At 41.0% G+C, this 13469-nt stretch overlaps 1 protein-coding gene across 1 annotated transcript in view; it reads left to right on the top strand.

The window, feature by feature from the left end:
* nfatc3a (nuclear factor of activated T cells 3a) overlaps positions 1-13469 on the top strand; it is an 81909-nt gene that overhangs the window by 48476 nt on the left and 19964 nt on the right. Inside the window, exons 7-9 of the mRNA XM_088334685.1 lie at positions 2354-2409; positions 4296-4422; positions 6583-7674. Of these exons, the coding sequence (XP_088190811.1) occupies positions 2354-2409; positions 4296-4422; positions 6583-7674 (1275 nt within the window). The remainder of the gene's footprint in view (positions 1-2353; positions 2410-4295; positions 4423-6582; positions 7675-13469) is intronic.

Here is a 13469-nt window from a genome sequence, read left to right as displayed (position 1 = left end):
CTTCATACTTATTCTTCATGTTTATTGTTGTTGTCTATATTTTTGTTTTCATAACAAGACAAATACTTTGATTTGTTTAGATCAGGTCAGTAATACTCTCTGGAGCTCAGGCCAATACAAAGTAACTTGAAATGTGCTGAGTCTTTGAAATTTAAAACCACGACATAACCCTTGTGTTGTGTTAAGGTCTCCAGTGTTCTGTTTCTAGTCATAAAATGTAATGACTGATGTGTCTCAGGGGTATACAATCAAATTACAATGGCAATGTATAATAATAGATTCATTTGTTTGTTGGGTTGTAGTATCAACTATATTGGTGGTCAGGACTAAGTTAGACCCCGGGTCTAAACTGACCTGCTAACAACAGTTAATGGTGCCAATTCCTAACACAACATGAGGGTTGAGTCCTAAACTTGTGGACCCTATATCAATTTCAATCAATAACTTTGAGTAGTCATTGGTCAAGACCTTTGTAGAACTAAAGACATCTTTTGTATAGCTCCTGTCACTTTTTCTACTAACAAGAAAAGTTTGATTGCCCGAGCAGCTCAACTACTGTAAACCATCAATACTCTTTGTTATTTGTACAGCGGTGATTTACAGTACATACAATTGTATAGTAAATGGGCCGGGCACTTATGGCTCTATTCATGAGTACATATTCTTCGGAGATAAAATTGTACCCATCAATATCTCATCTACAGCGTTCTATTTTGGAAAGGGTGGGGCTGAGTCTTTGGCGCGCATAGCTGACGTTGCACTAAAAGTGGGAATGGTTCATTCCAGTATATTAAGAGCTTACGCCCCACTACAGTTTACAGTCAAAGTATCACACCTACACACAGCATGTTGGCTGTATGCTGCTAATTAATCCTTTATATGGAAGCTCATTAAATAATTTAGGTTCATTGTTTGAACACTGTGATAAAAAAACACCCAAAAACTGTAAACAGCCAGATTTGGTGGGCATAGCTATGCACACAGCGCACTTCTGCACCAAAGGTAGTAAATACATCAGTATTAGTACTTGTTTGCAGTATTTTGGTACATATCTTTTAAACTATCATTTATGGAAAACCACTAAAGGTCAAAATGAGCCTCAACGATCTTCAGTAATTGCGGGAGGGAGGCAAGTTTAAAGTGGGTTGATTGTTGATATGGGACACTTGCTCTGGTATTATTCTTATTTTATACATTTTATTAAATCGTCAAACTTCCCTCAGTAAAATAAAATGCGCTTGGCAGTTTTGCTGGAATTCATCTTAATATATGGTATGGCTCTCTCGCAAACAAAAAACACTATATTTTGCGATTATGGCCCTTTAGGTCAAAAAGGTTCCCGGCTCCTGGTCTAGTGCATATACACATTTTTATTTATTTAGAATAGAATAACAGAATAGTAAAATAATCACACTTCATCAACCATAGAAGCTAAGATTGAATTAAGTGGAGCATGTCAATTTTATTTTTTGTTTACAGATAAGGCCCAGCGAGTCATTACAATCATGTGGCACGAATGGTGCCGCCAACGCAAGTCATTGTTTTAGTGTGGAATGAGATTCTTGTTGGTGCTCGTTGTCTGACGGAGCATGTGGGGCCCTTGCTCCAGCCTGTTGAGTCAACAAGGCATTTTGCAATGATACACTGGTGTCAAATGAAAAGACGCTGAAGGACATTTCTGTTTTTCTCCATTCAACTACCACTGCATTACCGCAATGAACACTTGTTGGGTTTCTTTATTGTTATGAAAGGTAACAATCTTACGCTCAAATAGTGGAAAGCCCGAGATTAGAGTGCACTCAAGATAAACAATAGGACACACCCTCTTTGCAGAACACAGATTCAATGATGGCAGGAATTATGAAAGATCTTTTCAGTCTTATGTGGAAGACGTTTTGGATGGCGCCGTGCTAATGTCTTTAAAACATAGACTACAATTAACGCAGCTTGGAGCGATATTATATGCTAACATAGAGGGAAAGTCAAATTAAACTTTTAGTCAATGGCTGCTGTGTTTATCAACCACAGAGGCTTGCCAGTGTTCCCTATGATGTCTGGCCAAATAATTATATCCATTGTAGAAAAACGGCAAAGGCTGTTTTTAAGCAGTTTGAATAAATACAGTGATTCCACTGTGCTCTTTATAATGTGAGCCAGGCAAGCCAGATCGGAGGATTATTCTGACATTTGATAGTGATTAATTCACTGCTACAAAGATTTGTTTCCATGTGGATTCTTGAACTGAAAAAGCACACTTTGCTCTCCAACAACAAATACCGTAGTTACTTTTCCCATTTTAATTGTACAAATGGTAAAAAGTTCTTTTTCACCTTTCGTCCCTAATTTCTTATAGATGGGCGACCACAGTGGGAAGTAGAAGCCAAAATCATCCGGGAGAAAACCCAAGGCGTGAGTAGTGTTTCAGTGACTTCACTTGTATTTGTAGTAGAACCTTTTAATGCACTTTTATTTTAATTTTTGGTCGGAACTATCAGTATTATAAAACCTTTGCAATTAATACAAACTCTCACACAAAAAAGACACTCTTGTGAGGAGGTAAAAAAATTCACAGATATAATTTTCTTCACTCCATATTACACTGTTTAGAATTATATTAAGATCAACGTGATATCAATTGTTTATTTTCAAAGCATACATCTCTACAAGCATTACTAGCAAGTCAGTCTCCAGCTCGTGGTTTATGCAACGGGTTAATGTAGCACAAAGTCACACAGCCTCACTCAGCACTAGAACAGATGGACTGCATGCATGTGACACCAGTCTAAACAAAGCCAAATCAAGTCTTATGTTCACACAAAGCCTGCTGAAAGTCAGATAAATTGCTTGAAAATTGGGAAAGTAAGAATGGTAACCACAGCTAAACAGATGCAAAATCTATGCTCAGTCATCAACATGGTTGTCATCTGTTAATACTCTCTCACACAGGGTTTGACTAAATTGTTTATTTATGGAGTTATTTTAAGAACAAACCTAAAATCAACTGGCACTTTTATGTTTCACCCGAGTTCACTTTTTAGGTGTAAGGCTGTAGCTGTTGGTGAAATTCCAAATGTTTTTCTAGCTATGCCTATGTGACATGTACCGTATTTTCCGCACTATAAGGCGCACCTAAAAGCCTTTATTTTTTTCAAAAGCTGACCATGCGCCTTATAATACAGTGCTCCTTATTTATGGATCAATTTTAAAGTTGCAAAGTTTTCCAACTAACTTGCAGCCGCCGACTAGATTTTCCCCCGAACGCCAAGTAGTACGCGGTGGATGCTGGGATTTATTTACCGGCGTTTCATTGGCTAACCAATGTGTCAATCATCATTTGAATCGATCACTATTGGCTAAAGTTATTCGGAGGTCAAGAGGCGGATCCTTTTTATCATTCACAGGCTGCCTTTGGCTTAAACGGCAAACAAAGCCTGCAATTGGCCGAAAAAGATGTGTCAATCATCAGTTGAATCGATCACTATTGGCTAAACTTATTCGGAGGTCAAGGGGCGGATCCTTTTTATCATTTACAGGCTGGCATTGGCTTGAACGGCAAAACAAAGCCTGCAATTTGCCGAAAAAGATGAATGTGTATAGCACGTGGCTGACGGCATAGAGAAAGCAATTTTTTCTATTCTGTATTTGTAAATATTGTATTCTCCTGGATTTACTACCCTCACGGATATAAGAGGACATTGCCTGCACATTATTATGAACACAACGACTTAGGTGAGCTATTCCGGGTTTTATATTGTCCCTGTATCTTGTTTCAGACTGAACTCGATGTTTCTGTGATAAGCGGTGCAGATAATGGATGGAATGGAGTGTCTATTTTTAAATTAAACTCAATTCCAAGTGTCTATTGTCATATGCACAGTAAAGTTGCGAGCGAAAAAGAAAATAGATACTAAGGAATGGTTATCATTTCTTGAATCCCAAGACTTTAACCTTCCGAATGATGGAACGATGCATTTGAGTGACATCTTACGGACACCGCATCCGCACGTGTTCTCGACACGTATTTGCGTCTTTGCAAGCTTTGGGAATGTTAAGGGGGTAATAAGTTGGACTGAACTATCTGACTGTTTTGTCCACGTTCCCATTGTAGCGCCTTATAATCCGGTGCGTCTTATGTATGTCAAAAATAGGACCAAAAACTATTTTTTCATGGTGCGCCCTATAACCCGGTGCGCCTTATAGTGCGGAAAATACGGTAAGTGTTGATGATCCAATGCAGAAGCTCATTTTTTGTCCAGTTCACTTAAATGATATGTACCTTTTTGCTTTTCACTCAGTCCTGTATCATTGTTGAAGTCCCTCCTTACCACAGTAAAACTGTGAGCTCAGCTACACAAGTGCAGTTTTATGTTTGCAATGGAAAAAGGAAAAGGAGCCAATCCCAACGCTTCACTTACCTTTCAGGTGAGGTTAACAATAATTTTCTATCGTTGTTATCACCACTCTTATATTAGTCATTTAGTATTTTTTATTGTTGCTTTTCCTATTTTCTGGTTAGTTTTCAAGTAATACCAGGCATCAGGTTTAAACCTGTTGTCCATTTCCTGTTCCCTCCCACACAAATAACTAAAGCGTATATTTAAGGTCAGAGCTTTTGTTTCATTAAGCCATTTCGTCAGTGTCAACCTGACTGTGACGCAGTGGAGTACCACAATGACACAAACACCTGCTCGATTTTAAAACCTTCGCCAAGTCCCCTGCCTCATTATGTGTTTAGTTTTTTTCTGCTCGGCGTAGAGGGGTGGAGACATTGTGTGCTTGTGTGAGACTTTACGTAACATCGCTCATCTAGCCACCTGCTGACTCTACTTGTGAGCACACCCACTCAGGCGCTTCCTGTTCCTGTTCTCTCTTGACAGGTCTGGGTGGCCAATGACAGAAGAGCAGAGTAAACTCTACTCAGTTTCTTCGTAAAAGCAGGTTTTCTGAAACCATCAGAGGCACTGCAGACACCACCTGTTTTTTTTGTACGTGTGTGTGTTACTTGTATACGTAGGAGGTGGTGGTCTTCTAATAAGTGATGTTTCTTATCTTTTTGCGAGCTGGGTGGTAATAATCCCAGTAACAGACTGCACAGGAGTTAGAGTAATTAGACATGTAAATCGAATCAATGCCATTCATCTTGTCCTGTTAATACTGACTTATTGCATTTTACAGTCACACTGAAAATAAAGACAATACTAATAAAACAATGTAACAATTGTATTAATTTCGCTAAGAAGCGTATATTTATTTCTCAATGAACACAGTCAAAAATAGAATAAATAATTATTTTATTTAGAAATGGACCTCTTATATATGGTCCCCCAAGCAAAAATGTATTTCAAGCTACCAATTAAAAATTGTTCACTATTCTTACTTTTGCTCTCAGAAAGACCATACTGTAACATTGGTTTATTCTGCTACTGTTGTAATGTAAAAATGAAGTTGGTTCCTTTGTATTTTTCGCCAACATTCTACATCACAAAACTGACCAATTTCATAAAATGTGGCAAACATATTTTAAGTATATTGGTCCTGGATTTTTTTTTTATCTATTGTACAATGTAGTTCTCAATGTTTTGCTTGTATTGCTTTGGGCACGTGAAAAGCACCTCCCTGGAAATATGTCCATCATTTTTCTGAAATGTAAGATTTGATTTCGTTTTAATTTTGCTTATCTACAGCCTTCGTTTTTATTTGACGAATCAGCGAAATGTCATTTTGAATACACAATTTTATTGGAAGTGTATGGTAAACAAGAAAGTGTGGAAAAGGAACTCGTTTGCGTGGATTCAACTTGTTGCTTTAACTTTATGTTTATACCATTTAAATAATGAATAAATAATTAACAGCACATAAATGCAACATAAGCATTACATAGTTTATAGACAGTATTCATGTATGCAACTATTTCTAAAAAGGAAAGATGCAGGGCACGCTCAGCCAATCACATACTCAGTTTTCAAATGTTCATTTGTACCTATGGACAAGAGTTGCCCGATAAACCCATGTTATCAAAGAAAGGACATGCAAAAAAGAAAGACCAAATCTGTAGCCTGGATTTGATCGCATTGGTTTGCTAGAAATGTGTTCATGTTCTGTTAGCCGAAAATAATTTAGTTTAACCCTCCTATCATTTCATATTTTGTGTTTTTTAGGACTGTAAGTTTTACCCCTTCATCCCTCCAATTGCAGAGGGGTAATGGGGTGAGTTGAGGGCGTGAGATCAATGAGCTCGTTTGTTCTGTTGCTCTGATCTGTTCTTGGGGGCATTCAGTCATCTTGTCACGCATTTCACGTGATGCTGCCCAGACAAACTGGCAGCCCTATTATTTTGATGAAAAATTTAATGAAAAGGAAAATCTCAATTAGGTGCATTTTGGCAGATGTCCGAATTTCTCCTGTCAGTGTAAAATATGAGGATGTTTTGGGGATCTGCTCAGGCTTTATTTATTTTTTCTATATTTTACGACTTACTTTTACTGTATTGGTCCAACTGTTGGAACAATATTTTGAAGACATGCATATTAAAAGTGTATTTCCATGCCCCAAATTAATCTTCTTCTCACTTTTTTCCCATAGTGCTAGTGAAACAGGAGCACCGGGATGAGTTGGACCATGTCGTTGTACCTGCTATGTCCCTGCCCTTGACACACGCTGCCAGTCTGGTGCACCCGCAGCTGCCTTCCCCTGATCAGGGCCACCCATCGGATAACCTTCTGTCCACTTCCCCGCACAGTATGCCCTCAGGATTAGGACCTGCCCTGCTAACCATGCAAGATCCCTGCCGCCCCATGGGTTCTCCGTCCTTCCAGCATCTTTCCCAACTACAGGGACACAGTTTGCACCACACTCCTGCCAACTGCCACATGACATACCATGCCAGCTCCTCACCTGTCCCACTCCCTGCCACCTCTTCGCCTTCACGGTCTTCGTATCAGCCCATGACTCACAACCAGAGTCACCCTCACAGCCTGTCCTACAACGGCCAGTCCAGCCTTTCTCCACAGAGCTATGACAGGGTGCCATTCCAGCAGAGTCCCAGCGCTGCATCACACCCGCTGGGTATGGGAATGGTGTATTCCTCTTCTCCCTGCTCATCACCGTCCACACCTGTGTCGTCAGGCCCCATGGTGGGCTCTCCGCAGGGCCACCAACCCCTTCTTGCCCCCTCGTCCCCTCACCTTCACACGCTCAGTGGCTACCACTGTTCCCCAAATCCCGCCCAGGCCCCCTCACCAAGTAGCCACCCACTTGTGGGGCCTCACACTCCCCAGCTACAGCGGGCCATGGGCTACCACCCTGTGGGTCAACGCTCTGCTTCCTGCCCCACACCGTCTTCTGCCCCTCTTGCGCATTTGATCCCGTCACCTCACTCTGGGCCTTCTTCCCCTCAACTCCACTCGCTGCCCTACCATTCTCCCACTTCCTCCTCACCAGGTAACAGCCCCCTGGGCCCCTTACAGCATCCACATTCAGGACAGCCTTCTCCTCAAGCGGCTAGCCCGGTCATGACTGGTTTATCCCCAACTGCTGCCGGGTCTATGGTACACCCACTGAGCCCCCAGGGACCCTTCACATCGCAGGTCGAGAGGCTGAACATCAAAGAAGAGCCGGAGGAGAGGGAGCCCACTTTCCGGTCATTAGGCCTGCAAGACATCACGCTGGATGATGGTAAGATTCTTCATATTTCAGTGTGTAATTGCATTTTTTGTGGATTAAATGGCAAACAAGCACAAGATAGTGAACTACAAAAAATTGGAAAGTCAAACTTATTTTCATTGCTTCGTGACCTCAGTGCCATAGCCTCCACCTAGGCATGTTGCGAAAAACATTTTCCAATTTACTGTGTTTTTTTTTAAGAATTAAGGGATCAATGATCACTGATACTATTTGTCACCTGGAATTAATGAGCATTAGGGTATTTTTCATACAGGTCAAATTAAAAACAGTTTGAAAGTTTTTCCTCCTTTGCACAGTCAAGTCACGAGGGGGTCAACGAACTCTTTGAAGCCAATTGCTTCAAATTAACTGTCCTGCACTTTCTGTGCTCTTGTGCGGTTTTGACGAAATATAACAACAAAAAAATCTGTGAAAAAATCTGCACTTCTTTTTGTTTAGTCTCATTGTTTTTCTCTTTTTTTATTTTTCACCCAAACACCCTTAAACAGCACACGGCTATTTGTCAAATAAGAGTAAGATATACTACTTGTAATAATTTAATAATCATTTGATTTTATTCATCTTCCTTTAAATAATTAGAAGTAAAGAATATACGACTACTGACTAGGAAAATAACAAATATATACACACATGAAAATACTATCATCCTTAAATCTGTGATCACAGTAATAGCCAAGAGAGGGCGCCGCCGACCACTTTTTAAGTCTTAGGAATGACTCGGCCGGGGCGCGAACCCGAACCTCCCAGTCTCAAAGCGGGCGCCTTACCATCTACGCTTTGAGACTGGGAGGTTCGGGTTCGCGCCCCGGCCGAGTCATTCCTAAGACTTAAAAAGTGGTCGGCGGCGCCCTCTCTTGGCTGCGGCTGCATCGGGTCAGATGCAATCGACATTTCGTTCTGTGTACATTGTTACACAGAATGACAATACAAGGAAATTATTATTATTATTATTATTATTATATCGTAGGGCCCGGTCACACAGCCGTTTGCGTCTGTATCGAGGCTGAATCACGGCCAGAAATTTCTGCCTGTGAAGCAGACGCTGTTGGACGCTTTGAGATCGCCATACAGACGAGATACAGCAGTGCTTTACACGCAGTCGGAAATTCACACGCGGTCGGCCGCGCGAAAAAGTTTTGTGCTGCTCAAAACTTTAGACCACGTGTAACCGCGGGCAGCACACGTGGTACACACGAGGTAATGACGCGGTATAGACAGGGAACGACGTGCTACGGCCGCGGCCAGGGCGTGGTTACACGCGGGCAGGACGCGAAATTTTAGCAGGTAATCGAGGGTGGAGCACGGTCATAGCACGTTTGTTCTGCGCCTGTATCGCGGTGTTATCACGTGAATTAGCGTGTGTAACGCGTGTGACGGTCAAACGCCTTTCTCTGCGTATATACAGCGCGATTTGCCGAGCACACGTCAGTTGTGCTCGAGACGTCAAGGGGTGAACATGGATCCCCGTCACCGTAGTGACCTCGTCTTAATCCATTTTTATTTCTTGACATTTCTTTTTATTTCATAACAAGATAATAAAATAAAAATGAAAAACTATTACAATAATAACATATTGGCTTCTTCGGTGCCATAGCTTGAAATCTTGATCTTCACGGGACTGTGTCTTGAGCGGTTATGATTTCTAGAGCCCGGTGTTGTGCCGAGAAATGCATCCATGCCGAGATTTGCATCCCCTCGCTACTATAACCACTTTTACTTCGTTTTATCTCACTTTTACATCATTTTTCGAGAATGTGATGGCGAAGATATAACCAAAACCACTTCGACTTGCATTTGTTGGGAATGTATACAATTTAAACCATTCTGTCTTTGTATTTGTTGTGAATGTAATCGAACGGTAATCCACACCGTATATAAATGAATTTTGAGATCTGTTATGCACTCTACCATAAAGCTTATTATGCTGAAATGAGATTTATGGTAGAGTGCATAACAGTTTCAATACGAGCGATTTGAATAGAAAAGGGCAAAATAAACTTGTTACCTGCTCAAAAGTGATTTATATACGGTGTGCATTACCGTTCGATTACAATCACAACAAACACAAAGACGGAACGGATTAAGTTGTATTACATTCCCAACAAATGCAAGACAAAGTGGTTTTGTTTATATGTCCGCTATTACATTCCTGAAAAGTGATATAAAAGTGAGATAAAACCAGGTCAAAGTGGTTATAGTAGCCAGGGGATGCAAATCTCGGCAGGGATCCATTTCTCGGCACAACACCGGCTCGGCAGCTTTTATACCTGTGGTCCACACGCGGAAATGACGCGACGAGGAAGCGGAACAGTCGCCGGCGTCTGTTTTGCGGGCATACCACCGATGAACAGCGGGTTGGCCAATTTTGCGCATTTTCCATCGCGGGCAACCACGGGCAAAAAAAAAATTCGCAAAATTTTACCCACGATACAGACTCAAACGGCTGTGTGACCGGGCCCTTACATAAGACAAAAAAAAAAAAAACAGTGATACCTTGACATCATGAATCCCTTTCCTGATAAAATTTGAGTAAACACATGAAGTTAGGGTGAATCTCTGACAGACAGTCAAGGCAGTTCATAAAAGCCTCCACATCTAAAACAAGATACCCCTTTTGGATTAAATTACATCTTGTGACATTCGCGGCAAATCCATACCACATGATGTAAAACAATACTAGTCAGCTTCAGTTTATATTCTTTGAGCTAAATCATCGGTGTTTCATTACAGCGATAATGATCGTGTTTCATGTGTCAGTGTCACCAATGACTGAGACAGGACTTTGCGTTTCGTCCCAAAGACACACAGGGCCAATAACCAAAGCATCAGATTAAAGGCTCCAGTTCTATTAGATCTATGACAGCCATTTAGAAGCTAATTACCTCCACCAGGCTAAAGGGTTATGGTTGGTTTGTAAGCTTATCTTTAACGCAAACACATTAAGACTATTAAAGTGAGCCTAAATTTGGATAAAAATGGAAAATTATGAATAAAAAAAAAAGATTATACTTGGAATACTGTCATGAATGGTAAAGTGCAGCCCATAATATCAGGGGTCACCAACGTGTCCCCACATACCTCCCTATGAACATCTGGGTAGCTCGCAGGCTAGTGCTGAACATGATCAGTTTCTTTTAGTACATGATACTCTTTAAATACATTGTAACTGTGGCCTGTGCAATCCTTTGAGACATTTTGTGATAAAGGGCTTCGCAAAAAAATGTGACATGACTTGACATGATCAATTCTTTAAAAAAATGTCCTATAATTTAGACATAAAATCACTCGGTACCCTTTTATACAAGGCAGATATTTTGGTCTTTGACTTAGCCTTTTTCAACCCTACTCCCAATAATTACATCCTCTTGATAATATATTAACAACATAGAAGTAACATAACAAGTTATTTGAGAATTGCATATAAGACTGGTAGCCCTTTGCAGTAATCGGTAACAATGAAGCAATAATCAGCCGAAAAAAGGTTGGTGACCCTGATGGAGAATCTTGATAACATCCACTTGTCATTTGAACAGGATTCCGCAGAGTGCTTAAAATCCTTGCTTGAACTTCAATGTTGTTTTTTTCAAGGAATGAAAAGTGCATGAATTTTGGGTGAGGTGCTTGTAAATGCTTGAAATTGTTGCCATGTTTCTCAACACATCTGCTTAAACTTAACACCAACACTGCATTCTAAAAATGAAATGAAATGATCTGCATTTATATAGCGCTTTTCAAGTCAATGACTTCCCAAAGCGCTTTACATTGTGCTTCACATTTCCCAATAGCGGCCGTGATCTGTGCAGCCATGTAATGCGCTAACCTGCTCATTGGGGGTATCGGGGGTTCAGTGTCTTACCCAAGGAGACTTCGGCATGTAACACGGACAAGCCGGGATTCTAACTGGGATCCCTTAATCCTAAAACGATCGCTCTACCTCCTGAGCTACTGCCGCCCCTAATGGCTTTGCTTTGCCTTGCCTTTGCATTTGTTCTTTTCTCGTGATTAGCCTCAGCGCACATTAATTTTTATGACATCGTTCGAAGATGTATCATCGCACCCTACGGGTTGCACACAAACAGGACAGGTGCATGCCGCACCTAAACAGGGAACTTATTTAATGTGAATTACTTCACGGATCATATATCAATGATGGCCATTTATTGTGGGCCATGCAAAAAAATAAGGCAGCGTTTCCAGTGGTAAGCTGTAACAAGAAGAGCTTCCTGCAACTGAAAATGTAAGCTACATATTACTGTTATTTTTACCTAACACTTACAGGACTGTCTCAGAAAATTAGAATATTGTGATAAAGTTCTTTATTTTCTGTAATGCAATTAAAAAAACAAAAATGTCATACATTCTGGATTCATTACACATCAACTGAACTATTTCAAGCCTTTTATTATTTGAATATTGCTGATTTTGGCTTACAGCTGAAAAAAACTCAAAAATCCTTTCTCAAAATATTAGAATACTTCCTCAGACCAAGTAAAAAAATAATTTTATAACAGCAAAACTAAATCAAACATTTGAAAATGTCCATTGATGCACTCAGTACTTGGTTGGGAATCCTTTTGCACGGATTACTGCATCAATCCGGCGTGGCATGGAGGCAATCAGCCTGTGGCATTGCTGAGGTGTTATTGATGCCCAGGATGCTTCGATAGCGGCCTTCAGCTCATTTGCATTTGTAGGTCTGGTGTCTTTCATCTTCTTCTTAACTATACCCCACAAATTCTTGATGGGGTTCAGGTCAGGGGAATTAGCAGGCCAATCAAGGACAGTGATGCCATGGTCAGTCCACCAGTTACTGGTGGTTTTGGCACTGTGGGCAGGTGCCAGATCATGCAGGAAAATGAAATCCTCATCTCCATAGAGCTTTTCAGCAGATGGAAGCATGTAGTGCTCTAAAATCTCTTGGTACACAGTTGCATTTACTCTGGACTTGATGAAACACAGTGGACCAACACCAGCAGCTGACATGGCTCCCCAAACCATTGCTGACTGTGGGAACTTCACACTGGATTTCAAGCAACTTGGATTTTGCTCCTCTCCAGCCTTTCTCCAGACTCTGGCGCCTTGACTTCCAAATGAAATGCAAAACTTGCTTTCGTCTGAAAAGAGGACTTTGGACCACTCTGCAACTGTCCAGTGCTTCTTTTCCATAGCCCAAGTCAGACGCTTCTTCCGTTGTCTTGAGTTCAGAAGTGGCTTGACCATGGGAATACGGCTATTGTAGCCCATTTCCCGGACACGTCTGTGAACTGTGGCTTTTGATACCTGGACTCCAGCTTCAGCCCACTGTCTTTGAAGCTCCCCCAAATTCTGGAAGCGGCTCTTCTTCACAATTTTGTTAAGGCTGCGGTCATCTCTCTTGGTTGTGCAGCGTTTCCGGCCACATTTTTCCCTTCCAACAGACTTTTTGTGGATATGCTTTGAAACTGCACTCTGTGAACAGCCTGCTCTTTGAGAAATGTCTTTTTGTGTCTTACCCTCCTGATGGAGGGTATCAATGATGGTCCTCTGGACAGCAGTCAGATCAGCAGTCTTCCCCATACTTGTGATTTAGATTACTGAACCAAGCTGAGTGTTTTTAAGGCTCAGGAAACCCTCGCAAGGTGTTTCGAGTTAATTAGATGATTCAGGTGATTAGTTGAATAGCCTACTTGTATACTTTTTCATGATATTCTAATATTTTGAGATAGGATTTTTGAGTTTTCTTAAGCTGTAAGCCAAATTCAGCAATATTAAAATAATAAAAGGCTTGAAATAGTTCAGTTGTAATG

Source organism: Urocampus carinirostris, chromosome 4 (genome assembly GCF_059441175.1).
Source record: "Urocampus carinirostris isolate Australia breed hairy pipefish chromosome 4, RoL_Ucar_1.0, whole genome shotgun sequence".
Taxonomy (NCBI): Eukaryota; Metazoa; Chordata; class Actinopteri; order Syngnathiformes; family Syngnathidae; genus Urocampus; species Urocampus carinirostris.
Note: the sequence above shows the minus strand (reverse complement) of the source record. Positions and strands in the feature narration are given on the sequence as shown.